Here is a 25,268-nt window from a genome sequence, read left to right on the forward strand (position 1 = left end):
TTTGGTTTTTTGAGACAGGGTTTCTCTGTGGCTTTGGAGCCTGTCCTGGAACTAGCTCTTGTAGACCAGGCTGGTCTCGAACTCCCAGAGATCCGCCTGCCTCTGCCTCCCGAGTGCTGGGATTAAAGGCGTGCGCCACCACCGCCCGGCTGTAACTGAGGCTTTTAATAAAGGAGATCAAAAGGTTTTGTGGGGAGTACTCAAGAGGGACTGCAGGGGATTGCTAGGGAAGTAAGAAGTTTCTAGAAAAGCTATTAATGTCATGGACAGACAGGCAACAGTATGACAGGGGTCTCAAGGAGACGTCAGGCTCTAGCATCAGAGAAGGACAACATGGCAGGGTCTCTGGAGAGAGGCACCAGAACCCATGTGAGAGAGGTCGTGTCTCATTTTTATATCTGAAGATGGACTAAGTTTCATAGCATATGCCTGTAGGCGGATTCTCTGATTCCCAGCCAGGAGAGGACTAGGGAGCAGGAAGTGTCACCAAGTAACTAATTTCCCAGGTGAGAGCTCCTGGCCCCAGAGTGACTTGTAGCTGGGAACTCACAGACAGTGTCTCAGTAGGGTGCCTGTCTGGATCTTTGAGAGGAGATTGCTACAGATAGTGACCTGAGCAGAGGCTGGATTCTAGCATGACATTCTACAGAAACTTCCTGAGTTTGGTGAAAGGGGGGAAGCTCGACTCTGAATCTTTAAAATGTGAGGCTGTAGGGTTACAAGGTGGTATGCCTAGCAGGTAGTTGGAGGTAAAGGAGAGTGAGAGGCAAGATGAGATCTTGTCGTGGTGAAATGGGTTGGAGCCTAGTGTATGGGGAGAAGGATTTATCCTGTGATGAGAGGCTGGAGCCTCCTTTGGGACCAGAGTACGGAGGGTAGATATTCTGACAGATCTGTCCGATGCTGGAAAGGACAAACAAAATTCCTCTGTGCTAGCTGAAAGAGAAGAAGCAGGGAAGGTGCCGTAGCAGTAAGGACCAAGGACCATCAGTGAGGTTGAAGAAGAGCAACCACTGGGCACAGGACTTGCCAGGGGTGGGGGTGGGGTAAACACTGTGCCCCAGGATTTCATTCCCCCAGCAAGCTAAGCCAAGGGCAGTGGGTTTGCAGCAGCTGCTATGCAAGTGTGTGGAATAAGGAGTGAACCAGGAGAAGGTGTCAAAATGACTGTGTCAGTGATGTGCCTGCTGGGGCTCAGGCTGTGGGAACGTGAAACCAAGTGGTCCTTGCTGTGCTGGGAAGGAAGGAAGTAGTTTAATTGACCACTGCCTTCCCCCTCTACAAGCACAGCCTTGGCTCATAAACATGCCTCATAAATGCTGTCTGACTTAAAGTAGTGAGCACAGAACTGCTTTTGTAGGGACCAGTGGTGGGTGGTCAGTGGTCGTGCTGGGATCTTGGATGGAATGGGCAGTATTTTTCTATCTGTTTTGGACATGGAGAAGTTGAGTGGTATGTCAGAATGCACACTGCATTTCAGAGTTAACAGAAATATGGCAGGAGACAAAGTGAGCCAGCAGTCAGAACCTCTGTAGAGTCCAGTGTGTTAGCATGTGGATGACAGGAGACATGCCACTGGGAGTGAGCTTTGGAGTAGAGGGTGATTCTAGAGAGGCCCTTACAGCCTTAGACCCATACTGACCCCAGGACATTAGGAAGAAGAGGAGGATGCCTGAAGGGAAAGTCACGTTGAGGGGGAGCGCGAGGGAGATGGCTGTGCAGAGGTTGAGAGTAGGAAAGACTGTCCAAAATCCTGAGCTTTCTCACATGGGGAACAAAAGGAATGCAGCGGTGTTGACAGCACAGGAGGTTTGCGTGAGAATCCCTGGGGTGGGAGGAAGCTGGTGGTTTCTGAGAAGTGCGGCTTGGCAATGGGAGAGGCCTCTGAGGCTTCTGGGTCTTCAGTTAGCAAAGGGCCCTGAGCCACTGTCACAGTGTGTTGTGTTGTCAACACAGTTGCTCCTCATGTTGAATGATCCTTATTTTCTAAAAATTGAAGCTTGGGAAAAGTTGCTTATCTGTGTAGGTCACATGACTTCGTGATTCTAGAGCCATTCTAATTTCCTTCGTGCACCTTCCCTGGCTGTATGGTTCTATTCAGAGATAACTTTGGCACAACTGTGCAGTTATCCTGATGCTTTATTGTTGGAAAGCCCGAGGGTACCTTAGGGATAGCTCTCTCGCACCCCTTGGTGGCAGTCATGGTGTTGTGGTGACACCATGGTAACAGTAAATCTCTGGCTGTATCATTGCTGTCAGGAAGGCTGCTAGAGTTTTATGGGAAAAGGTGGTCCTGGTCTAGATACCAAATAGGCCTCGGATTGAATTTTATCTGGTTGAAAATTCCTAGTATGGTTTTATTTTTATTATTTTTATTTAATTTTTGAGAAAGGGTCTCACTTTGTAGCTCTGGTTGGCCTGGAACTCACCATGTAGGCCAAGGTGGCTTCGAATTCACTGAGCCACCTTCCTCTGCCTGCCGAGTGCTGGGATTGGAGACCTGCTCTTTGGAATTGTTTGCACCTGTGAATAGCTTATGTCCTGCTTAATTATGAGCTCATTAATGAAGGCCTTTCTGTTGTTACAGGTCCAATGTTTTTCTCTCTCTTCACAGGTTGAATATAAGCTGGGATTCCAAGTAGACAATTTTGTGGCTATGGGCATGCCCCAGGTCAATATCTCTGCTCAAGGGGAAGTGCCACGCACTTTATCAGGTGAGCCAGCAAAGACAGACTTAGCACACTGCTTTCAGCTGTCTCCCTCACATCCCTACAAGGACAGTTTACTGGATGCCTGGCTTTGAAAAGTACTTTAATGAATTCTGTTATATCTTTGTAGAGCTGTCTTTACTTAGCTCATCCTTGGCTCCTTTTCTGTGTTTCTGGCATCTGCATCTGAGTCCCTGCCTCTGCCCTTTACTCCCACCTGCTACCATTGACTTGAGTGGTCATTGTCCATTTGCATCTGACCACAGGGCATCAGGACCTCTAGTGTCTCCTGCTCCAGTCAGCTGGCTCATTGCAGACTTCTCAACTTTTGCCTGTGTCCATTACCAACTGCCCTGGCCACTGCCCATGTTCCAGCACCCCAAGAGTCCAGTCTGTGTTCAGTTCTCATACCCAGGCCTTTGCACATGCTCCAGCATATTCAAACATTCCAGTCAGGCCTTTGTACGTGCTGGCCTCAATTTGGAACCTTCTTTCCCTTTTTTCTGCTTGTGAGTTCCCATCTATCCAGTGAATAAGATGGAAAGTCTACACCATCCCCTTCCTGTCCCACCTCCAATTGTTAACTCCTCTGTGCTTCCTGCCTATACCAACTTGGCATGTAACTGTTAATAAACTTATTACAGTATCTGGTGATTCCTTGCCCAGCAGCTGGGCATGCAATAGGCGCTCAGTATGTGTCTGAATAAGTGGACTGAATGTTTTATTTCCACCACCCTCACAGTTTGTAAACAGACCCTTTGAGTTTTCTGTTGTGGTAAACACCACTTGGGGAGGAAAGGGTTTATTTTAAACTTTCTAGAGTCCATTCTCAAGGGAAGTCAAGGCAGGAACTCAAATCAGGAACTGAAGCAGAGATCTTGGAGGAGTGTTATTTGCTCTCCATGGCTTTCTCAGTTTGCTTCCTTATACAACCCAGGACCACCTGCCCATGGCTGGCACTTCCTACAGTGGGCTAGGCCTTCTCATATCAATCATTAATTAAGAGAATGCCCCACAGATGTGCCTGGCCAGTCTGATGGGGCAGTTCCCTTCGTTGGAGATTCCAATCTCAGATGATTCTAGTTTATGTCAAGCTAATAAAACCTAAGCAACACAGAAAGACTCTAGGACATGGAGATTTTAAAATGTATCATCACCACCACTGTTTTAAAGAACAAAGAAGTAGAGCTTTCCTGGCAGTTTTATTCCCTTATTAAGTTCACTTATCTATTCACTCATTCTTAGTGGCACATGCTCGTTTAGGCTTTAAGGCAGTGCTGGAAGGCTGGTTAATTTTTGTTGGTCAGCAAGGATGTTCAGAAATGCCTAAATCTCTGATCCACTCATATAGATAGTGAAATAATTTCTCAATTTATAGGAAAGAAATCATAAACTAAAAGATAAGAAAAAAGTTACTAAAATCTACTTTTTCATCGTTAGCATCGCTAGAAAACTTTTTAAAGTTAATCCTATTTAGAAGGGCAGTGTTGTTTTTAATTCCTAGCTAAGAATTTGTCAGTTTCATTTATAGATTTATTGTAATTTATATAGATTTATTGTAATTTACCCCAGTAACAATGTTTTTATTTTTTAAGGGGTACTTATGAGTAATTTCTCTTTTGGATAAGATAATTTTTAAATGTGATCCCTAAATATACATACACATTTTCCACAGAGAGTACTTCCAAACATGCTCTTACTATGTCTCTGTTTGTCATGATGGTGTGTTAATGTTTGTATTTGCTCATCTGTATGTCATAGCTCTAAGTCCAACAGGAACTCTCCTGCCACCCAGTTCAGTGTGGCTTTGGTTTCCCCCCACCTTGTTAGCTAGACAGCAGGAAAGGATGCCCCTGCTCTAGGAATATGGTGATGACGTGTTTTATTTTGTGCATCTCATGTCTGCCCCGCAGACAGCAGCACATATGCTGCCTTCCTGACATTTACATCCTTCCAAGGCCTGGAGCGATATATTACTGCATTTGGTACTGCATAGTCGTTACTTACCGTGTAATTTTGTTACTGTTGCTTGTGAGACTAGTAAGGTCAGCAGGGTTTGCTTCAGTATATTGGAAAGCAGAATACATACAACAAACTAGCATGTTCAAAATCTCAAGAAGGCTTGACTGTCATCCCTTCATCTCTGTTTTGTTTCCTCTTCAGCACTCTTCTGTATCTACAATGAGAGGAATATAAATGGCCAGAACTGAGGTGATGCAGTCTCCGAAAGCTTCTGTCTGGTCCACTTATTTAAATGTGTTTGTTTGTTTTATTTGAGAGCAGAAATAAATGAAAACGTTTGAATGGTACTGTTGGGGCATTGATCCTGATTTTTAGGACACTGAAGTATTTTCTCTTTCTTCTTTTAAACAGTGTTTCGGGTCGAGCTTTCCTGTACCGGCAAAGTAGACTCTGAAGTCATGATACTAATGCAGCTCAACCTGACAGTACATCCTTCCAAAAACTTCACAGTCTTAAATTTTAAACGAAGGAAAATGTGCTACAAAAGTAAGGATTGTATTTAACAACACGTGTTTCATGTAAATAAGAGGTCCATAGAAGATGGTGGTGCTTGTTTACAGACTAATTATGACCAAGTCTTTATTGTAGTTGTGAGAAAAGGAAAGCACACAAGTTGATGAGATCCTGGGGTAACCCCAGGTAGTATGTAGCCAGAATCTCAACCTCACTCAGCCTCTGGTTCTCTGCCTGTAGAATTGCCTGAATGTTTCCATTAGATGTGTGAAGTGGATCCTGTATGACTGACGGGTAAAGAAGGAAAATAAACTCCATAGGGGCCACAGCAGCTGTGACTAAGCATTTGCTTGATGAACTTGGCTTCTGCAGGAGCTTCACTTTAGGGGGTCATGTGGGCCCGGTTGGGATCATATCTCTGCTCTTCTCAGGAAGGGGGATAAGTTATTATACCTTGTGAGGCTTAGGTCCTCATCTGTAAAATATTCATGATGCTGTTTCAGAGAGGGTTTAAAGGGTAATTCAATCTAGCCTAGAATTAGGATGTCATGTGTGGGTACTTAATAATTATTACCTCTTTGGGTCACCACAGATCAGTGAGTTCTAGCACACCAAGGCTGAGTTTTGAGATGTTAAGAATTCTTAAAGGTTATCTAATCTCCATGTAGCCCAGAGGTAAAGTTTCTGAATTTACAAATACGTCAAACTGTTTACTGTTTAAGGTAGAAACAAACCAAACCATAAACTCACTCAGTGCTCTCTGTGGTCTGTAAGTGTTACCCGCACTAAACCACATATCCTTACATCAGCTCCAGGTGGTGTGTTTTCAGAAGATCTGAGTAACCTGGCCAGGCTCAGACAAAGTGCTGCAGCTAAGGGGCAAATCCGGGTTCTTGACTTCTTTGTGAAACTGTGTTTACAAATTTGCCAATTAAAATTAGTGCTGGGTGTTATTCAAACGTGCAGGGTCAAAAAGCGAGTTACGGTGGCAAATGTCAAGACACATACCAACAAAGAAGCTATATTGCATTGAATAGAGACATTTTTAAAAAAAAAATAGCACCCTTAGCTTTGGTGCAGTTCTAGTTCTCTGAGTTATATAACTACTTTGATGTAAGTTTAAAGCCTATGGGGATTATAGAGGTTTTACTCCAACCTTATCGTTAAGTGATTGGCATGAGGACACCAGGCCTTGAAGAGGCTACCTGGACTTGTATAACTAGTCAAGATGGAGGATGGATGGATGGATGGATGGATGGATGGATGGATGGATGGATACTAGGGCTGAATTCGGTGTGCTAGGAGAGTGCTTTGCCACTGAGCTGTATTCCAATTCTATCTTAGCATATTTGTTTGAGACAGGATCTTGCTAAGTTATCCATTCTGGCCTTGAACTCACTACCTAATCCAGTCAAGCCTAGAACTTGTGATCCCCCTTGGTAACAGAGATTAAGGCATGCACTACCATGCCTGACTTTTGAAAACTTCTATTTTAGATTTACTATATACCTAACCTTCTTAATGTGTGGTCGTAATTTGTCCACAACTGCATTAGCAAGCACCCCTGTGCTTTGTGGAATGCTAAGAGCTATTATTCCCTGCAAGTTTCTTTATCTTTAGGTGAGAATTAGGGATCAGGAAGCTTTCCTTCTCTAGAATTCTAGAGTCTTTCCACTGAGCTGGTTGTGCCGTGAGTTTCCGTGAAGACGGTAAGTGTGTGGGTTTCTCTACATTCTTCACCACAGAAACCTATCTCACTGGGAAGCTGTAAGTGACCAGCACAGGCTGTTTCTCTACTGGTGATGGCTCTGATGACCATAGAAGGACAGTAGTTTTCATCGTCTCACAGCGAATACCTCGTGTTCAGAGGATGTGTTAGTGTGTAAGGATTCTTATGGAAAGCCATTTCTGAAGATGTGTTAGTGTGTAAGGATTCTTATGGAAAGCCATTTCTGAAGTACCTTTTATTTCCTTTTTAATCCAGAACTTGAAGAAGTAAAAACTTCAGCCTTGGACAGAAACACTAGCAGAACTATTTGTAAGTGTTATTGTGTTACCTTTCTCCATCATGAGAGTGAAGAGTGCATGTGAGTGTGTGAGCACGTGAGTGTGCTTGCATGGAGCTTGATGCCTGCTCCAGTGTTGATGTTAGTTTGCTCTTTATTCTGCTGGGGTTCTGTGGATTGATTTGTAGCCCAATTGAAGCTGTCAGGATATTGAGGATTTTGAGAATTGAAACTCATACATCTTTTACAGCACTGACAAACTAACAGATGCCTTTCAGGAGCAAGACTTTATATTGTGATTTTTCTCAGGTAGGCCTAATAAAGGAACAAATATTAAAAAAAAAATGTGTAATACCTTCATTAGCACAGTGTTAGAGAATCTGACTCGTAGTTTGGACCCAGCCTTCAGCTAATTTAATCTAGGTGAAAATGCAAATTTATGTTATTTAATTTATTTTTTATTTTGAGAGAGGAAGGTGACTTAGTTGGTAAAGTGCTTGCTACGCAAGCATGAAGACTTGTTCCGATTCCAGCACCCATGTAAAAGCCGGGTGCTGCGGTATACTCCTGTAACATAGCACTGTGTGGCGTGGGAAGGTGGGAGGTGGAAGAGGGACAGCGACAGTCAGATCTTCAGAGCTCGCTGGCCAGCTAGTGAGTTCCAGGTTCTGCAAGAGGTCCTGTCTCCAAAAGTAAGGTAGGAAATGATAGAGGAAGATACTGAAGGTCAGATTCTGGTCTCTATACATGTGCACACATATAAATACCTGCATATAACATACAAACACACACCGAGAGAGAGAGAGAGAGAGAGAGAGAGAGAGAGAGAGAGAGAGAGAGAGAGAGACAGATACAACACATACTTTGGGCGGAATGGGACAGGCAGACCAACACATACTAGTTCAGACTGCTCTGGAGCTCTGTGTTGTTGAGAGCTCATTGCCTCCTGAGTTTTTGATTCTCATTTCTCTATCTCTGCAGTGCTAGGAATTAAGTAGAGCTTTTTAAAAGGCAAAATAATGTCAGAGATTATGTACTTGCTAGACTATTTATCTCTGAGAAGGAAGAAAAGAAAAAATTTAAATGCCACTGCCTCCCGAGTTTACTTAAATTCTGGTGCTTTTTTTTTTTTTTTTTAATGCTTTTAGGGTATTTCTTAGTAAGATCAATGTAGTAGTGTTGGCCTCCCTCTCTTCCTTGCTCTTTTCCTTCCACCTTTTACCCCTCTATTCAACATTTATTGAGTCTACAATGACCAGGATGATATATATGACTGAGGCAGAAGCAAATGAGCAAACAGCCTAGCTGTTAGGTGCTTAGAGTGTTCCAGGGGAGATGGAACAGGCATTAGGTGGTGATGGCAGCCCAGCATGGTAGGCTGAGAGATCCAGAGAGTACAAGGGACTTTGGAAACCCTGAGGAGGGGCATTTAATCTCCTCTAAAGGATAGAGACAGCAGCTGTCTAAGGAAAGTGCCTGAGACCTGCAGGACAGCTGGGTTCTGACAGCTGAACTTCAGTGAGGAGGAGGAGCAGCTTCGCCTGCCGGAAGCTGAGTGGCTGGACAGAGTGCACGTGGACAGCCTGCCCAGGAGCTCTGGACACTGCTTGAGTCACATTGTCCACGTAGGCCTTAGCTCTTTTCTACCCCTCCCAAGACTTTGCTACTCTCCCTTGGCATGCCGAAACCCTCAGGAGTCCTGTCTTCACCTAGGCACAGCTAGCCATCCCACTTGATTGCCTGAATTGACCTTTTGGATTTTTTTCTCAAAGTTTAATTGTTTGGTTGCTGGTTTTGCTGTAGGAATGCTGGATTATAAGTGCACGCTGCTGCACCTGGCCTTGATGTGGGTCCCACATTTAGATGGCCAGGCTTGTGCAGCAAGTTGTTTACCCACTGAGCTGGTTCCACTACCCAGTGCTTGTCTGTTTTTTTGTTTGACATCTTCACTTGGTAATTTCAAACTTAACTTATATACAAGGAAAAAAATATCCAAGAGTTATTTCTCAAGCTTCTCCAACCTGTTTCTTTTATAGCTTCTTAAAGGTAGCATCAATGGGTTCTTAAGCCACAGCTTTGCTGCCTTTTGCTTTGAGCCCTGTAAGTTTGTGACTCTGCTTCACTCTACTCGCTTGGTGCCTTCACCAGCTCTCCCAGCAAAGCCTAGGTAGCCTCTCTATCAGAGGGCCTAGTAACGTTCTCATTCATTCCAGCTCTGCTCTTGCTTCCTCTGCAGCTGGGTCACACAGCATGCAGTCGTCAGGCCACTGCGTGTGTCTCTGCTTTGCTTGATACCTTGTAGTGACTTCCGGTCTCGTTTGGAATAAACTCGATTCCTTGGGTACTTTAAGATGGGGTCGATGTGAAACACGTGCAGCTCTGCCTCAGCATTCTGCTCATAATATGTATACTTCTGTGTCTATGAGCCCCTTCACAGTTTGCCTTCTGCTGTTCTCTGATCAGCCTGGGAGGGACGGAGGGAGGGAGGGAGAGAGGGAGGGAGGGAGGAAGGGAGGGAGGGAGGGAGGGAGAGTGTGTGCTGTGTTTGTGGTATAATCTTTTATGCATTGAATTAATTTTTGTATTCCTGAAGTGTTTCTTTTCTTAAAATAACATTAGCCAGGTATAATCATATTTAATCAATAGAACCTTTTAAAAAAATCAAAGAAGCAAAATAATATTTATTGATTAAAAAAAAAAATCTGTGCTGTTTGCCCAGCTGGGTGACTATTAGCCCCATGTAGTCTCAAAGTTGTAAATTCATTAGCATGGTATAAAATTGCTCTAGTTGTTTTTCATGCCACATAGCCAAGGTGGCCAGTGGCAACTGTGCTAGATGGAATATTCCATTTCTGTTTCTGTGAATATGCGGTGGAACTTTGCTTTCCTGCAGAGCATTCTGTGGGACAACTCTGCCGATGTCTTAGGACTGGGGCATTTTATGCCCCCTTTGAGGGTCTATGGTTTTTATTAATCAGAAATTTTAAATCTTTTCTTAAAACTGTAACAAAGACACCAAAATTTGCGTGAGCCCCACACTGCGAGTTTCTGATTTTTATCAAAGAATGAGTGTGATGAAATGTGGGTTTTTGTGAGGAATGGCGAGTACTCACTGTGTTAGGACAGAGCACGCCTTCAGCTTTGTTTAAAAAGCCTAATGTGCTTTTCATTTTTGTTTCAGATGATCCTGTACATGCAGCTCCAACTACTTCCACGCGTGTGTTTTATATCAGTGTAGGAGTTTGTTGTGCAGTAATATTTCTTGTAGCAATAATATTAGCCGTTTTGCACCTTCATAGTATGAAAAGGATTGAACTGGATGACAGGTATTGTACATGTTTTGGGAAAAGAAAAAATAAAATCAGTTGCTTGTCATGTGCATGAGTGCCCCCCAACCCCCATCCAGACACACCAGTGCAGGGGAGAAGGGAGGATGATCAAGCCCCAGCAAAGAGGAAATAAGATGCCTTGGTTACCCTCTTTATGTTTTCCTGCTTTTATTTTTATCTTTTAAATTCTGTGGAGTTATAACGTAGGGAGAAGTAGTGGTCAAATATGTTTTTCATCTCCATTATCCTGACTTGCCTCCAGGCTCCAATTGCCTTTTTGAAACTGTTCCTTTCCTTCCTTCCTTCTGGATTCTTCCAACCCCCTCTCTCTACCCCTCCCTCCCCCCACCTGCCTTCCCTCCCCACTTGGGTATCTGCTGTGCTCTAAAGTTTTCTGGATGATCCTAATGCATAGCAAAGTAGAGATACCCTGGATAGATAATCACACTAAGTGCTGGGATTACCAAAGATTAATGATACACTTCGTGGTATCAAGGTTCTTTGATGTCAACTCATAATTACAGTATAGAATTGATTATTGTGATATGTATAATGTAGTGTGGGAATACAGAAGGTGCCTGCCTAACCTGGGTGAGTCAGAGATGACGCTGTAGCCACAACGCAATGAGAAGTAAAGATGGAATGGTAGATGCGTGCTCACAACCCACAATCCTTAGTGCCTCCTACACACCAACTAAGACATTCTCAGCATTGTATTTGACTTTGAACCCTTGCTACCACCCTTGCTGAATCCTTAGTTGCACCTTGTCAGGTGATTCCTTTCCCCTCACTGTGTGCCTTGCACCTTGCCCTTCAGAGCTTTTGTTCATACTGGGGCCATGGGTACTTTCTGCCAGTCTAAACCCATAATTCATACTCCAGATTTCCTATAACAACACTGTAAGCTTTTTCCAGGCAGAGAGCAGTGTCTCCTCTCCCTAAACTCAGAGTCCTAACTCTGTATGGTAGACCTGTAAAAGGTATAAAGGGAAACATTCCTTTATAAACAAGATCCGGAAAGGCCAGGGAGCCGGATGGATGCAGTACTCCTAAGTACTTTGTCTTCGTTGTGTTCCTTCCCTTCCTTGGGAAGAGAAAGAAGAGAAGTGATGGAGCGCAGTGGTACACATGCAGGGCTCTGGTTGGGTTTTCTGTAGCCATGGTAACACACTCTGACCAAAACCAAGTTAGAGGAGAAGTAGGTCCTCTAGTTGGCTTTTCTGTTGCAGTGGTAACACACACTGATCAAAAACAAGTTAGAGGAAAAGCAGGTGCTCTGGTTGGATTTTTTGTTGCCATGGTAAATACTCTGGCTAAAACCAAGTTAGAGGAGAAAAGGCTTCATTTCATTTTACACTTTCAGGTCACAGTCTGTCACTAAGGGAAATCAAGGCAGGAACCTGGGGCAGAAACTATGGGGAACGGATGCTAACTGCCTGGCTTTCTCACTCCTGTCCAGTTAACTTCCTTGTACATCTCAGGCCCACCTGCCTGGGTTGATGCTCACAGTAGGCTGGACCCACTCGTATCAGTGGTTAATTTCCTCATCAACATAGCCACAGGCTCGTCTGATTGAGCAGTCCTCAACTGAGACTCCTTCATATGACTCTAGACTGTCTCAAGTTGACAGCTAGCTAGGATAGCAGATGCTATGTTTCAGAATGTTTGGTATACATTGTGATAATGGAGTTCATTGTTTTAACAGAGGATGAACTGACATTTGGAAGCAGTTGAGGGGATAAAAGCGTTATGTATATGATTTTGTATATGATTTGAGAGATGGTGTAAGCCACAGGAGTCACTGAAGAGCAGGGTGGATAGTCAGAAGTCACACTTAGGTGTGTCTTTTGTTTATTTGTTGTGTGTTTTTGAGGCAATGTCTCATGAACCCGGGCTGGTCTTGGTCTTGGACTCTTGATCCTCCTGCCTCCACTTCCTAACAGGCACATACTGTTAGACCCAATTAACAGATCTCTTCTGATGCCCATAGAGTTGTGTTTTTCTTGATTGCTGATATGTGTTTTAAGGTCATGAATTCACACAGGCTGAAATTGTTCTGTAACTTAGATTCCACGAAATGTTTGTGTCTTCCTGCTAAGTAAGTAGTCTCCACACAAGTAGGAGCTTCAAACTCTCTAGGTTTCTAGATATTGTCTGAATAAAAGCAATTTATATTATTGCTACTAAGGGCATAGCTTAGTAGTTAAGAGCTAGCCTCTGGGGCCCGATTGTCTGTATCTGTGTCCAGCTCTTCTGTGATTAGTCTTCTAGCCTCCTCACCTGTAAAGCAAAGATTGTGGGGTTTAGAGAAATGATGCTAGAGGGGTAGTAGGTCTCAGCCCCAAATGCAGCAAGTGCCGCCATGGTGATTTCATTCTCAGAAAGGTGTGGTGTGCTAATCGTGGCTCCTCCTAGCACTGCCTACACGCCAGGCAAGCTAATGGTGGTGCCCAGGTTCCTATGCAGCTCTCTGACAGCACTGAAGAGACACCTGCTGCTCCTCTCTGCAGAGTCCTCTTGCTGACTGTGTAATCAAGACCCAGAAACAGACTTAAAGACGGTGACTTCTGGGGTTGTACCATTATGACCTGTGCAAAGCAGGAAGTCTGCATTCTGATCATTTCTGTATTGTAGTTACATAACATGCTTGCTGCATGCCAGGCTCTGTTCCCTGGTAGGCTAGCGGGCACCTGTACTGCAGTGAACTCTTGGGGCAGTAGATAGCTCATTCATTGTGAGCACGCAGGAGCCAGTGACCTGTTACATATAGAGTTTCTTTACAGGCGGAGAATGTAGCTACCCTGAGGTGTGTTCTCATCAGGGACCCATGGAGCCCATACATGTGACTTTCCGTCTCCTAACCCAGCAAACTGATCTGCAGTCTGTTACACCAGGGGAATCTGTCCTGAAGGGGCAGAGTGTCTGTCTCCCCCAGAGAGATGAGCCTGCAGCTGTCTTCTTTGTGGCCTCCCTGTCAGAGATTGAGAAATCAGTTCTTTGCATATGCGATGCTTGGATGTGTTATTTGGCGGTATTTTCATTTTCCTATTTTCCATTTTTTTCCAGCATCCCACTGCCTTCATCCTTACCAGTGGCAAAGTGTGTCTGTTTTTCCTGTATTCGTTTTTACCTTAATGCTTTAACAGACTGGCATACATAGTAATAGACAGAGTACTAGAGTTTCTTTTGTTTTCTTCTTCTTTGAGATAGGGTTTCTCTATGTATCCACTGCAGCCAGCTTAGAGTTCCTATTGCTGTGATAGAACACCATGACCAAAAGAATTTGGAGAGGAAAGGGTTTATTTCAGTTAGTAACTCGCAGATCACACTCAATCCCAGACCGACATCCAGGCAGGAACTGATATAGAATCCATGGAGGAAGGAGGATACTTACTGGCTTGCCCAGCCTGCTTTCTTAGACACCTTGGGTCCACCAGTTCAGGAATGGAACCACCCACAGTGAGCTGGGCCCGCCCACAGGGGTCATTAATCAGGTAAATGCCTTACAGGCTTGCCTCAGGCCAGTCTGATGGAGCATTTTCTCAATTGACTTCCCTCTTCTGAAACAACTCTATCTTGACAAAAACTGTCCAGGACACCCATTTGAATGAAGAATGAAGAGAAGCGGGAAAGTCAATCTATACTGAGTAATTCCTTTTTCATCAAGTGTCAGCCGCTCGTGTCAGAAGCAAACGTTCTGCCTGGGTTATGTCTTCCCACTCGGTGAATGTGGCGTCTCCGTCAGCATCAGCGAGTGGTTAACTCACTGTGATTTGGGCTCACATGGGGGTCAGGGGCTTACTGTGCTAGGCACTGGTGGTGTTGGAGAGGGCAGAGTGAACGGGCACTTAACTGTCCCCATGGAGTTTATGGTCTGCCTCAATGAGGCCTCCACCAAGAAGTCCCAGCTGTAAATCGGGTGGGAAACTACTTCGTGTTCACTGCTGTGTCCTCAGCAGCCAGAGCAGCACCCGTCACCTCATAGACACTTGATAAACATTTATTGAGTCAATGACTCACTAAGAATAGAGTAAGAATTTAGTATTTTGAAGATCTCTGTCCAAATTCTTAGCTTATTCTAAACCAGGATGCCTACTTGCTTATAAAAATCAGATTTATTTAGAATAGTCTTAAACTATTAAATGTTAGCAAATACACATTTTAATCTGTTTACTACCTCTTGTGATGTAGCTTTGAAGGCGTGGGCTTTACTGGATGTTGGGGCAGGCCTCCGACTATACCTTGCTTTTCTTATAATAGTAAGTTTTTGATTCCAAAAAATGTTTCTCTCTCCACTATTGCTTTGCTCATTCCTTTCTTGGGCATTTCACCCTAATATCTTAAGGAAATGAAAGTCTGACATAGATGGCCCTAAGGCTGCGTGACCACTCACAATCTTGAACATTTTTAGATGACCCAGGAGTGCCACCTAGTGTCCAGTTGTTGAAGTTTATTCAGCCGTAGGTACCATTGCTTGCAGGACATTTTGTTGAGCTTTCACATCCATCATAAATTTGAGCCTCACAGAAATCCTGTGAGGAAGGTTTTCTCGCTCCACTTCTGAGGAGAAATTCCTCATCTGCTTCGCCCTTGAGATGCAGCCCTTCCCCTGCTGTACCAAATACTGAACTTCTAACAAATTAGCCTTCAGTGGGATCCTTGAAGTGCTCAGCAAAAGCATGTACCCTGTAGGTCCTTATGATTCTAAGGTTGGGGACGTGATGCACAGTATTCCTCAGGGTAAAATAGTGATGGTTTATAAGTGTGTGTTTGAGGGCTGAGCAGCGTCCTCAGGGCTGTACCCGCACATCCTCCATGGAACCCCGTTAGCAGTCTTGTTGGGAGTCGCTTTATGTTCCTTCTGTCCCCAGAGAGTGTGAGGCTCCAGAAGGATGGAATAGTTTGCCTAAGCTGTGCAGCTGGTGGTGCTGGCAATTATGATTTAAAGGTTTATGTTTTTCATTTGCTTATGACCAACTACATATGTAAACTCACCTAAATCACTACTTAATAACTTCCAGAACTCCAACCACATGATGTCCTGACAAATCTTTGTTAGATTCTCTGGGTTGAAAGTCCCCTCAGCAAAGTTGCTTGGAAACAAAGCTGGCTGCAGGCTCACAGGAAGATAGGAATCTGAAATGTGAGCATGTCCAGGGACAGCGTGCTGAGGGCATCCCGTTAGACACAGGCATTTCAGACGGAGGATGTGCTCAGCAAGATGGCTGTGTATACAGATGCTTTCCAAATATTTGTCAGAGGACACCCCTATCTCACTTTAACCACAATATAATAATTCAAAATTATATTAGCTCTAACAGACTACATAGAGCTTACAGCACTCATTGTGTGGATATTTTATGTCTTTATGGTTTTCACATGTGTGTGACTCTTGAAATTGACAAAATACAAGTACATGTGTAAGTGTTCTAGATCATATGGCAGTTGATCACGAGTTTCATTGCAATCACTAGGTTTTGAGAATGCAGTGATAAGGCACAAAGAGCAGTCAGTCCAAACTTTGTTCATACGTAGGAAATTTGTTGGCTTTACTGCCTCTGTAGTTACAGGGGTTCTGTCTATGCTGAGTCTCTCTGGTTTACTTCCCCTCGGCTACCAACTTAAAATAAGGCAGTAAGGTCAGGATGTACCCAGGGGTGACCAGGGACAAGATCACCCACAGAAAAGGTTTGGGAGCCATTGATTTATAGTAATTGCAGATATCTAACTAACAAGATTTGCACCCACTGCCTCAGGGTCTCCTTTTACTTGGGTATGGTTTCAAGTACTAGAGATATGAGAACTGTGAATTCCAAGGAAGTGGGGTGAGGGGAGGTGAAGAGGGGAAACGAGTCAGACATGATGCTGCTTCCTACGCTTGCACATGGCACACTGATGTAGACCGTGACCACTTCCTCTCAAATCCATATGATTTGGGCCACTTCTTAAAGGAACTTGTTTCTCTTTTCTGAAAGCCAGTCCAGCTGAATGGTATGGGCTCTTCTCTAGAGAGGTGAGCCAATAGTTCCTTGACATACCCTGTGTGAGGTTCAGAACTGCTCTCTGAGGACTTCCACCTACATTTCTGAACAGTTTTGCTATGATGACATGCTTGGTCATTTTGAAGGTACAAATAAAAGACTAAATTGAACCATGTATAGTGAAGTAGCTTAGGAGTTCAGAATGAAATACTGATAGGGATGAATGCATTTATCTACGAGAATTCTAGGCAGGTTGTAAAGTAACATGTATTTTATACGTATGCAAAAGAAATTTCTTACTGAGATTCACTTGCCAAATTTTTCTCTCTAAAATTATTTGCAGCATCAGCGCCAGCAGTAGTTCCCAAGGGCTGTCTCAGCCATCCACGCAGACGACTCAGTATCTGAGAGCTGACACACCCAACAATGCAACTCCCATCACCAGTAAGAGTTAATTTAATTCTACAGCTGTTTTCAAATCTCGTATGGTCTCTGTCAGTGGCCCTAATATAGTTAGTGTATTTGTGGAATTATCTAACTTGTTCTAAAGTTGGTTTGATCTTCAAGTTTCGTTTCTTAGAACATTGAATAAAACATTTTAAAATTGGAGTATTTAATATAAATATTGTTAGAGCTAATTCTGCTTTGGAATGATATTAAAAGAGCTTTTTAATGATATTAAAAGAGCTAATAAATCAATTCTCTACAAATCCAAACTGAAGGTTTTTAGGTAGTTTTAGGGAATGAGTTAATATTTCCATGGAACACATAGGAACTTGCAATTGGTTTTATTCACCTGCTCTTGGAGATTGAGCCCAGAGTCTCCAGCATGCTGACCATATTCCGTGTCACGGAGCAGTCCACCAGTCCTTTATGCTGTTTTCAAATCTTAATACAAGCTAGTTACCATTGGTTATGTACATGGAATTTTAAGTCCCCCCCCCCCCCACTGTGCTAGGATCAAACCCAAGGGCCCTCACACATGCCACAGTGCTTTATCACTGAGTGACATCCCTAGCTTCTTTTTTTTAAAACAGTCCTGATTCTAACCAAGCTGCTATTTCTTTCTTTTTTAATATTTATTTATTTATTATGTATACAATATTCTGTCTGTGTGCGTGTCTGCAGGCCAGAAGAGGGCACCAGACCTCTTTACAGATGGCTGTGAGCCACCATGTGGTTGCCGGGAATTGAACTCAGGACCTTTGGAAGATCAGACAATGCCCTTAACCACTGAGCCATCTCTCCAGCCCCCCTAGATTCTTAATTTTTTTAAACGTGTGTGTGTGTGTGTGTGTATGTGTGTGTGTATGCATGTGTGCACACGTCCACACAAATGCTGGTGAAAACTACTTGATTTGGGTTCTGGGAATTGAACTTGGGTCCTGTGGAAGAGTATTGAGTGCTCTTAGCTACTGAGCCATCTCCTGAGCCTTAATTTCCTTCTTTTTAAAAAAAGATTCTTTCAAAGAGTTATTTGTTTTTGTGAATCAAAGTGCTCAGTCTGCATGTACAACTTTATGCCAGAAGAGGGCATCAGATCCCACTATATAGATGGTTGTGAGCCATCATGTGATTGCTAGGAATTGAACTAAGGACCTTTGAGAGAACAACTAGTGCTCTTAACTGCTGAGCCATTTCCCCAGGCCCCCTTAATTTCCTTCTTATTAACAGAATTTTTATGAATGTTGCCTAACTGGTTTTTAGCTCAGGCTAGCCTGGAACTCTAGCACATAGCTTTGATTGACCTTATAGCGGCCAACATTCCTGGTCCATTTTTATTTTCATGCACGTCAGTGTTATGTATTTGGGAGTATTTTTATTTTATTTTATTTTATTTTAATTTTGGGGGAGGTATCAAGATAAAATAAGGTTTCTCTGTGTAGCCCTGACTATCCTGGAACTTGCTCTGTAAACCAGGCTGGCCTCAAACTCAGAGATCTGCTTGCCTCCCAAGTCCTGGGATTAAAGACATGCACCATCACCACCCAGCTAAAGCAATTCTTTTTTTAAAAATAATTAATTGACAGATTTATTATATACAGTGTGATATGAAATATGCATGTAATAATAGTCTTTGATTTACAGTCCTTAACAAAATACTTTGATTTATGAAAGATTGATGAAAACCCTAAGAACAAAGGAAAATGGAGGCTTTACCATTAGCTAGCCCAAATCCTCTTCAAATCCACTGATAAAACTTAGCTGTAGAAAAAATGCTGCAAACAGATGTTTTGTACCTGTGGATATGATATTCCAACCCAAAATAATTAGCCTGAATTTAATAAAGGCTGTAGTTATTATGTAATAAAGGAGCAGAGGAAGAAGATAAATGATACACCAAGGAGCAGAGAGGCCAGTTCTGCATAGTTTATTTCTTTCACTGTGTCAAGAAAGAGGGGATGACAAGAAACTTAAGAGAAATCATTGCAGCACCTACTGTCACTCTCTAGAAAGAAAGAAATAAAAAGAGCCCTTCATGAAAATGCCATGGTAGATATGAATGTCATACCTGCACAGAAAGACACGCCATTGGTTTTAATGTTTACACACCAGGTTTTGCTGATTAGGGCTTGTTCTTGCCTGCACATATGACTTTATCAATAGATACTTCAGTTACTATATATGATAAATTTTTTAAGAAAGACAATAAAAGTATATTTACATCTTAAAAATTTATCATTAATATGAAATTTTTAATTTTTGTTTTGAATTGTGAACATTACCATAAAGAACCAGATAATTCATTATTAATAGATGATGAAAACAAAACACTTAAAACTTTTTAACCTTTACTTTTATTTTATATGTATGAGTGTTTTGCCTGTATGTGTATATGTGATCATGGGCGTAAAGTGCCTGCAGAGATCAAAAGAGGACATTGGATCTCCTGGGACCAGTTTCTGCCATGTAGGTGCTGGGAATTTAACCTCTTCCTCTCCAGCCATCATAAAACACTGTTTAAAAAGCTCAGTAGATGAAAGAAAAAAGAAAAAAAAGCAAAAAAGAAGGAAATTCTTAGAGAGAAAAAAAAGCCCAATAGAAATACATTTGTTTTATAACTAAAAAAGGAAGGCCAGACATGGTGGTGCACATTTTAAATCCTAGCACTCAGGAGGCAGAGGCAGGTGTATCTCTGTAAAGTTGAGGCCATCCAGCTCTACATAGTTCCACACCAGCCAGGAATACCAGCTCTACATAGTGAGATCCTCACTATTTTCAAAAGAAAATAGTAGCTAATAACAAAAAAGGAATGGGGCATAGTGGTTCATACCCCTATATTTGGGAAGCTGAGGCAGATGATGAGTTCTAGTGAGACCTTGTCTCCAAAAGAAAAGAAAAGAGGGCAGGAAAAAAAAAACCCCAAAACTTCAGATATATTGGCCAAGAATTTTTCAAGGCAACAGAATAGAACATAGCAGAGATCCAAGACACTCAGAGAACTTCAGGTAGAATTAAACATGTGAAAATGGCTTATCACTGCGTCAGGCTTTGCCAGACTACAACTGTTAGGAAATTTTTTAGTGCCTTCATATAGTCCTTTGGCAGCCACTGATGCTCATCACGCTCCATCCATCAGCTATTTATTTATTTATTTTAAAGATTTATTTATTTATTATGTATACAACATTCCTTCCATGTATGTTTACATGCCAGAAGAGGGCAACAGATCTCATTATAGATGGCTGTGAGCCACCATGTGGTTGCTGGGAATTGAACTCAGGACCTCTGGAAGAGCAGTCAGTGCTCTTAACCTCTGAGCTATCTCTCCAGCTCCCCATTTATTTTTTTTAATAATTAAGATGTCATCGCATGGTTTCCTCCTTTCCCGTCCTCTAGCCTTGCCCATCCCTCCTCCTTGCGTTCTTTTTGCTATCTATCAAAGGTAGTAAGTCATTAGAAATGCCATTTCAGTTTCTGTTTGTCCATAGTGGTTCTTCCTTTTATCCTAATTATTTTCTTGTCATGAGAACTTTAGTTTATGGCTGTAAATTCTGTTTTTGTTGTCATTGTATTGAGAATGGGTGGAAATTAAATGAACTTAAATTTGAACCCCAGGCTAGGCTGTGGGAGTACAAACGCAAGTGATCGAATTGATGATGTATGTTATTAAATAATGCCTTTTCAGATATCTCTTCCTTTGAGAAGATCTTTTGTTACATGATTATATTGAAAATCATTTGGAAGGAAAACTACATAAGAGGGATTAAAGTCTGTAAATCAGAGGATGTCGTTTGTCTTAAAGGCATTCAAGTAGTCATTATGTTTTTAGCTTTTCTTTCTTTCACTTTATTTAGACATTTGGGGGTAGTATTGTGGTGGGTGGCAATGTTTTCCTTAATATTTTTTAATTTATTTTTATTTCGTGTGCTTTGATTTTTTTTTTCTTCTTGCATGTATGTCTGTGTGAGGGTGTCTGATCCCTTGGACCTGGAGTTAAAAAGTTGTAAGCTGCCTTGTGGGGATTGAGCCTGGGTCCTCTGGAAGAACAGACAATTCTCTTAACTACTGAGCTATCTCTCCAGTTCCTTTTTGTTTTTTAAACATCTTATGTGTCCTTCATAAGTAGCTTTCCTGGTTTGTGTGTACATTGTTTGCTTTTATGTTGTTGCATTATTCATTGCTGTGCCCTCAGTCCTGAGATCATAAATAACCAGCTGACTCCAGGGCCACAGTAGGGTATTTATATTGCTTGGTCTGGCTTTGTTGGCTCCTCAGGTTATCCTACCTTGAGGATAGAGAAGAACGACTTGCGGAGTGTCACCCTTTTGGAGGCCAAAGCCAAGGTGAAGGATATAGCAATATCCAGGGAACGGATAACACTGAAAGATGTACTTCAAGAAGGTACTTATTTTCTCTAAATTTTCAGATTTGAAGATTTCATTATCCTTTTCTTTAGACTTCACTCGGTTCGCCCTAACAGCTTTGATGAGCATCTTAATTTTGAAGTGTGATAAAACACAGACTAGCATTTGTTATCTACAGGTGTTTGTTTTATTATTTATTCTTTTTTAAAGTGATCAGTTCCCAGCAGGTGTATTTGAAATATTTGGTTCAATTTTTTTACTCTCATGGGTTGTGGGTGATCAAGTGGATGGATGGGCTTTGGGGTTAGACTCCGATTCCAGCCCCTGTGTGACCATAAAGGAACCACACAGCATCTTAGAGTTATCAGTCCCCATGTAGTACCTCAGACCACACCCTAATGGACTGGCACCCAGAAAATTATTGGCTGAATGAGTTTCCACAACAGTAGAATTAACAACAAAGTGGCCTTGATCACTCAGACTAGCTGAGAGCTGATATGAAAGGACGCACGTGAAAGAGTTAACAGAGTTTGTATTTGACATCCAGTACTCTTCCACCTCATCTTGCAGGTCCTTGCTTTCTGTTTTGAGTTTTAGGGTCTTGATTAAGGAGATGGTGAAAGAGGAGGACAAAAATTAACAATAAAGTAACTGCCCTGAACTATTAATGTTGTTAGGTGGCAGATAACTTGTTTCCTCTGCCGCCGTTTGCTGTGGAATGTTTTTGGTCATATGAATCCATTCTGTTTGCTGGACCCCTGAAGCTAGCCTCAGCTAAGTCCCTTAAAGGAAATGGCCCTCAGTGGAAGCAGGTGTCACCCCTCCCTTTCCAGTGTGTGAGTGCTGCTGCTGCAGCTGTCCATTTTCTAAGAATAACTGGCTTTCAGAGCTGTCTGCAGTCTGAAGAGCACTTCCTACAGAATTAGTGGTTTTCTTTACAGTTTTCTGGGACCCCAAACAGAATGGAGCAAGGTTACTTGCTCATAATTTGAGGAAATTTGGAATCAGGTGTTTTTCTTGATGTTTTTGGAACCGTAATTTTTTTTTTTTATTAGAACTTTTGCTTTCAGGAAAGAAAACATGGCTGGCTAAAATTTTGTAAATTGGTCAGGTTCACTGCAACTCTGATAAATACAAACCAAACAATAGTTTATGGGCCACTTTTCATCTGTCAGATTAGACATAATTAAAGAGATGTCTAGATAATCCAGACAGTGTATGAGGGAATAAACTGTTATGCACCATGACCTGTAGTCAAGTGATCTGTGTGCACATGTGCTTTTAGTATGGGTTCACCCGGTTAGTTATAGGGACTGGGTATGGGGAAGAGGAAACAGCTGGTCTGTACCACTGTGTACCACGGAGGAGCTCCTTTGACAGTGCAGAGGCATGAAGTTTCTCCAATGCCTTCCTGCCTCCAGCATCCACGTTCCTCCGTCTCTGTGCCTCAGTGGGACCTTCCACACGGGCACCAGTAACTTGAGCACATACATAATGTGACAGACATTAAAGCCCAGGGTGTGTTTAATGTCCACAACAATGTAAAGTATTTCAGGCATTTCTTTAAAATTACGGAAGGATGAACATAAAAACCGTCTTATGTGAAAGAATAACATGCAATTAATTTTTCATCTCATTAGAAAGCCTTTTGAATCCAGGACAGCCAGGGCTATGCAGAGAGACACTGACTCACAACCTCTCCCCAAAAAAGGAAACAAGAAAAAAAAGAGGATTAAAATAAAAATATTTTACTAATAAATCTGTGCAGTTAAGAAAAACATTCTCATATACTTAGTTTAGATATGGGATTTCTCAAAGCAAGTTGCTTTGTAGACCCAAATGGCTTTTAGCTGCTTTGGTCCAGTTTACACTGGAGCGAGAATAAGGACTGCCATATCCATCATGTTGGGTGACATTGGCAGAAAGCTTTGTGATGTGAGGACAGATGATCACATGGCCTCGTTAACTGTTATTTTTTCTTTTAGGTACTTTTGGGCGTATTTTCCATGGGATTTTAGTAGATGAAAAAGATCCAAATAAAGAAAAGCAAACATTTGTAAAAACAGTTAAAGGTAGGGTTTTCTTACTTGCTGTTTTCATAATAGTTTGCGTGTAGATGACTCAGTCTAGTAAAGCTTTGTCTCTGTCTCTGTGTGACCTTTGGAATTAGTGTAACTCAGAGGCTCACTTTTGAGGATTAAGTTTTTCTCCTCAGGTATAGAAAATTGTTTTCTAACTTACTAAACATTAGATATGATTTTAACTGTAGTTAAATTGCATGTTCTTAACTTGACTGTTGCTGTATCTAATTTTGGGTTTGTCCTGTAAAACTTTCTCATACCATCCTTTATCCCACCTAAGAAAATATTGCCATTATTTTTCAATACAGACATTACAAAGAAAACAGTTAAATGTCCTCAGATCCCCAGTACCTTAGATATATGCAGTTTATCTTTCATTTCCTCTCCATCTTGTTCTGTTATATGCAGTATAGTATCCTAGGGAATGCCTGCCTGACACAATCCCTGCCCCCATTGCCACTCCCTAACCCCACCCCTGTGGGTGAGCAAGTGTACCAGGGGTCAACTTTAGGTTTCTTTAATCAAGTGCTATACACCTTGGTTTTCTCGCTTTGTTTCTTTTCTAAATATTTTATTTTATGTATATGAGTATTTTGCCTGCGTGTATGTGTTTTTACCATACCCCAGACCCCAAGGAGTATGTTGGATCCCCTGGGACAGATGGTGTGAGCCACCATGCGGCTGCCAGAACTTTTTGTCTCTCTAGCCCAGTCCACCTTGTTTTGGGGACAGGTGTCTCTCTGTGACCCAGGCTTTCCAGTTAGGCTGGGCAGACTGGCTAACGAGCTCCAGGGCCCACCTGGGCATGCTCAACAGTGCTGGTTTTTTACATCACCATCACCATCAACCTTGTGCCCCGTGCTTTCATGAAGCAGGTGCTTCACAGACCAAGCCTTCTCCCCAACCAGTAAGTCTAATTTCTGAAAAAGAAATTAAGCACTTTGCAGAGATTGAGGGGAATTTACTTATACTCATTTTTTTTTTGAGATTTACAAAGTTAAATGATAATAACTGTTTCTAAATTTACTTAAAGGCATACATGGGAAGGTGGAAGACTTATGTATATTATTTCTAAAAATTTGGGTTTTACTAGTCTAAGTAAAACACTTGGAATTTATTGCCTGTAATTTAGCAAAATTGCCCAGTTAAGGCAGCTGCAAATAATTAAAACCCTTCACACTCCCCTTACCTTTTCTAGATAAATGGCTTAAATTGCTATTTTATTTAGTTTTTGTTTACCAACTCCCCTTAGATCCCCAAACATCTAATATTTTGTTAGATTGTAGTGGGCTTTCTAACTAGTTTTGAAGGATGGTGTCCATGACTCTTTTTATATTTTATTCTTTATAAATATGAGGTTTGAGCCACAAGTTTAGTAAAGAAAATGGCTTTTTGTTTTCTTATTTTTTAAAGGACATATTTTATTTTAATGCTGATATTTTTTGGATTTATAAATGCTCTGTGGATCATAATGAATCCTGAATTAACAAAAGAGTTTTCCACACAAAATTAGTTTGATTTAGGGTTGAACAGGAAATAATAATGATAAGAAAACACAGCACAGATCCTGTAACTCTGTGATAAGCTTGCCTTCTGAGCCAGAGCTGTTGTCATGGCTAGGCCTCCCTCTCACTCCTGTGCTCTCCCTAATTGGAGGGAAACGGAGAACACAGTGGGCCCTCAGCTTCCAGTCAGGGCTGGTGTTGGGCTGAGGGAAGCACAGCGGGAGACGCCCCTACTGAGTTTATCCTTTAGCCTGGTGGTTTTTGGTTAACAGTGTGTGTTGTATACTGCCAGCAGACTTCCCGCAGGGTCGTGTGCTTTATTTCGTCTTATCACATGCTGGATAAATAGTAGTTTACAAAGAATAAATTCTGGGT

General features: G+C 42.1%; 1 protein-coding gene across 3 annotated transcripts in view; it reads left to right on the plus strand.

The window, feature by feature from the left end:
• The window catches only part of Ryk (receptor like tyrosine kinase), a 76,193-nt gene that overhangs the window by 29,487 nt on the left and 21,438 nt on the right, over positions 1-25,268 (plus strand). For 2 of the 3 annotated variants that reach the window (XM_050139593.1, XM_050139595.1), the window contains exons 3-9: positions 2,615-2,714; positions 5,082-5,216; positions 7,168-7,221; positions 10,371-10,515; positions 16,843-16,943; positions 21,210-21,344; positions 23,293-23,379. In XM_050139593.1, the coding sequence (XP_049995550.1) occupies positions 2,615-2,714; positions 5,082-5,216; positions 7,168-7,221; positions 10,371-10,515; positions 16,843-16,943; positions 21,210-21,344; positions 23,293-23,379 (757 nt within the window). The remainder of the gene's footprint in view (positions 1-2,614; positions 2,715-5,081; positions 5,217-7,167; positions 7,222-10,370; positions 10,516-16,842; positions 16,944-21,209; positions 21,345-23,292; positions 23,380-25,268) is intronic. The other variant, XM_050139594.1, reaches the window with a different exon arrangement.

This window comes from Alexandromys fortis, unplaced genomic scaffold (assembly GCF_014885135.2).
Source record: "Alexandromys fortis isolate MF-2015 unplaced genomic scaffold, M_Fortis_MF-2015_v1.1 scaffold_36, whole genome shotgun sequence".
NCBI classification, from domain to species: Eukaryota; Metazoa; Chordata; class Mammalia; order Rodentia; family Cricetidae; genus Alexandromys; species Alexandromys fortis.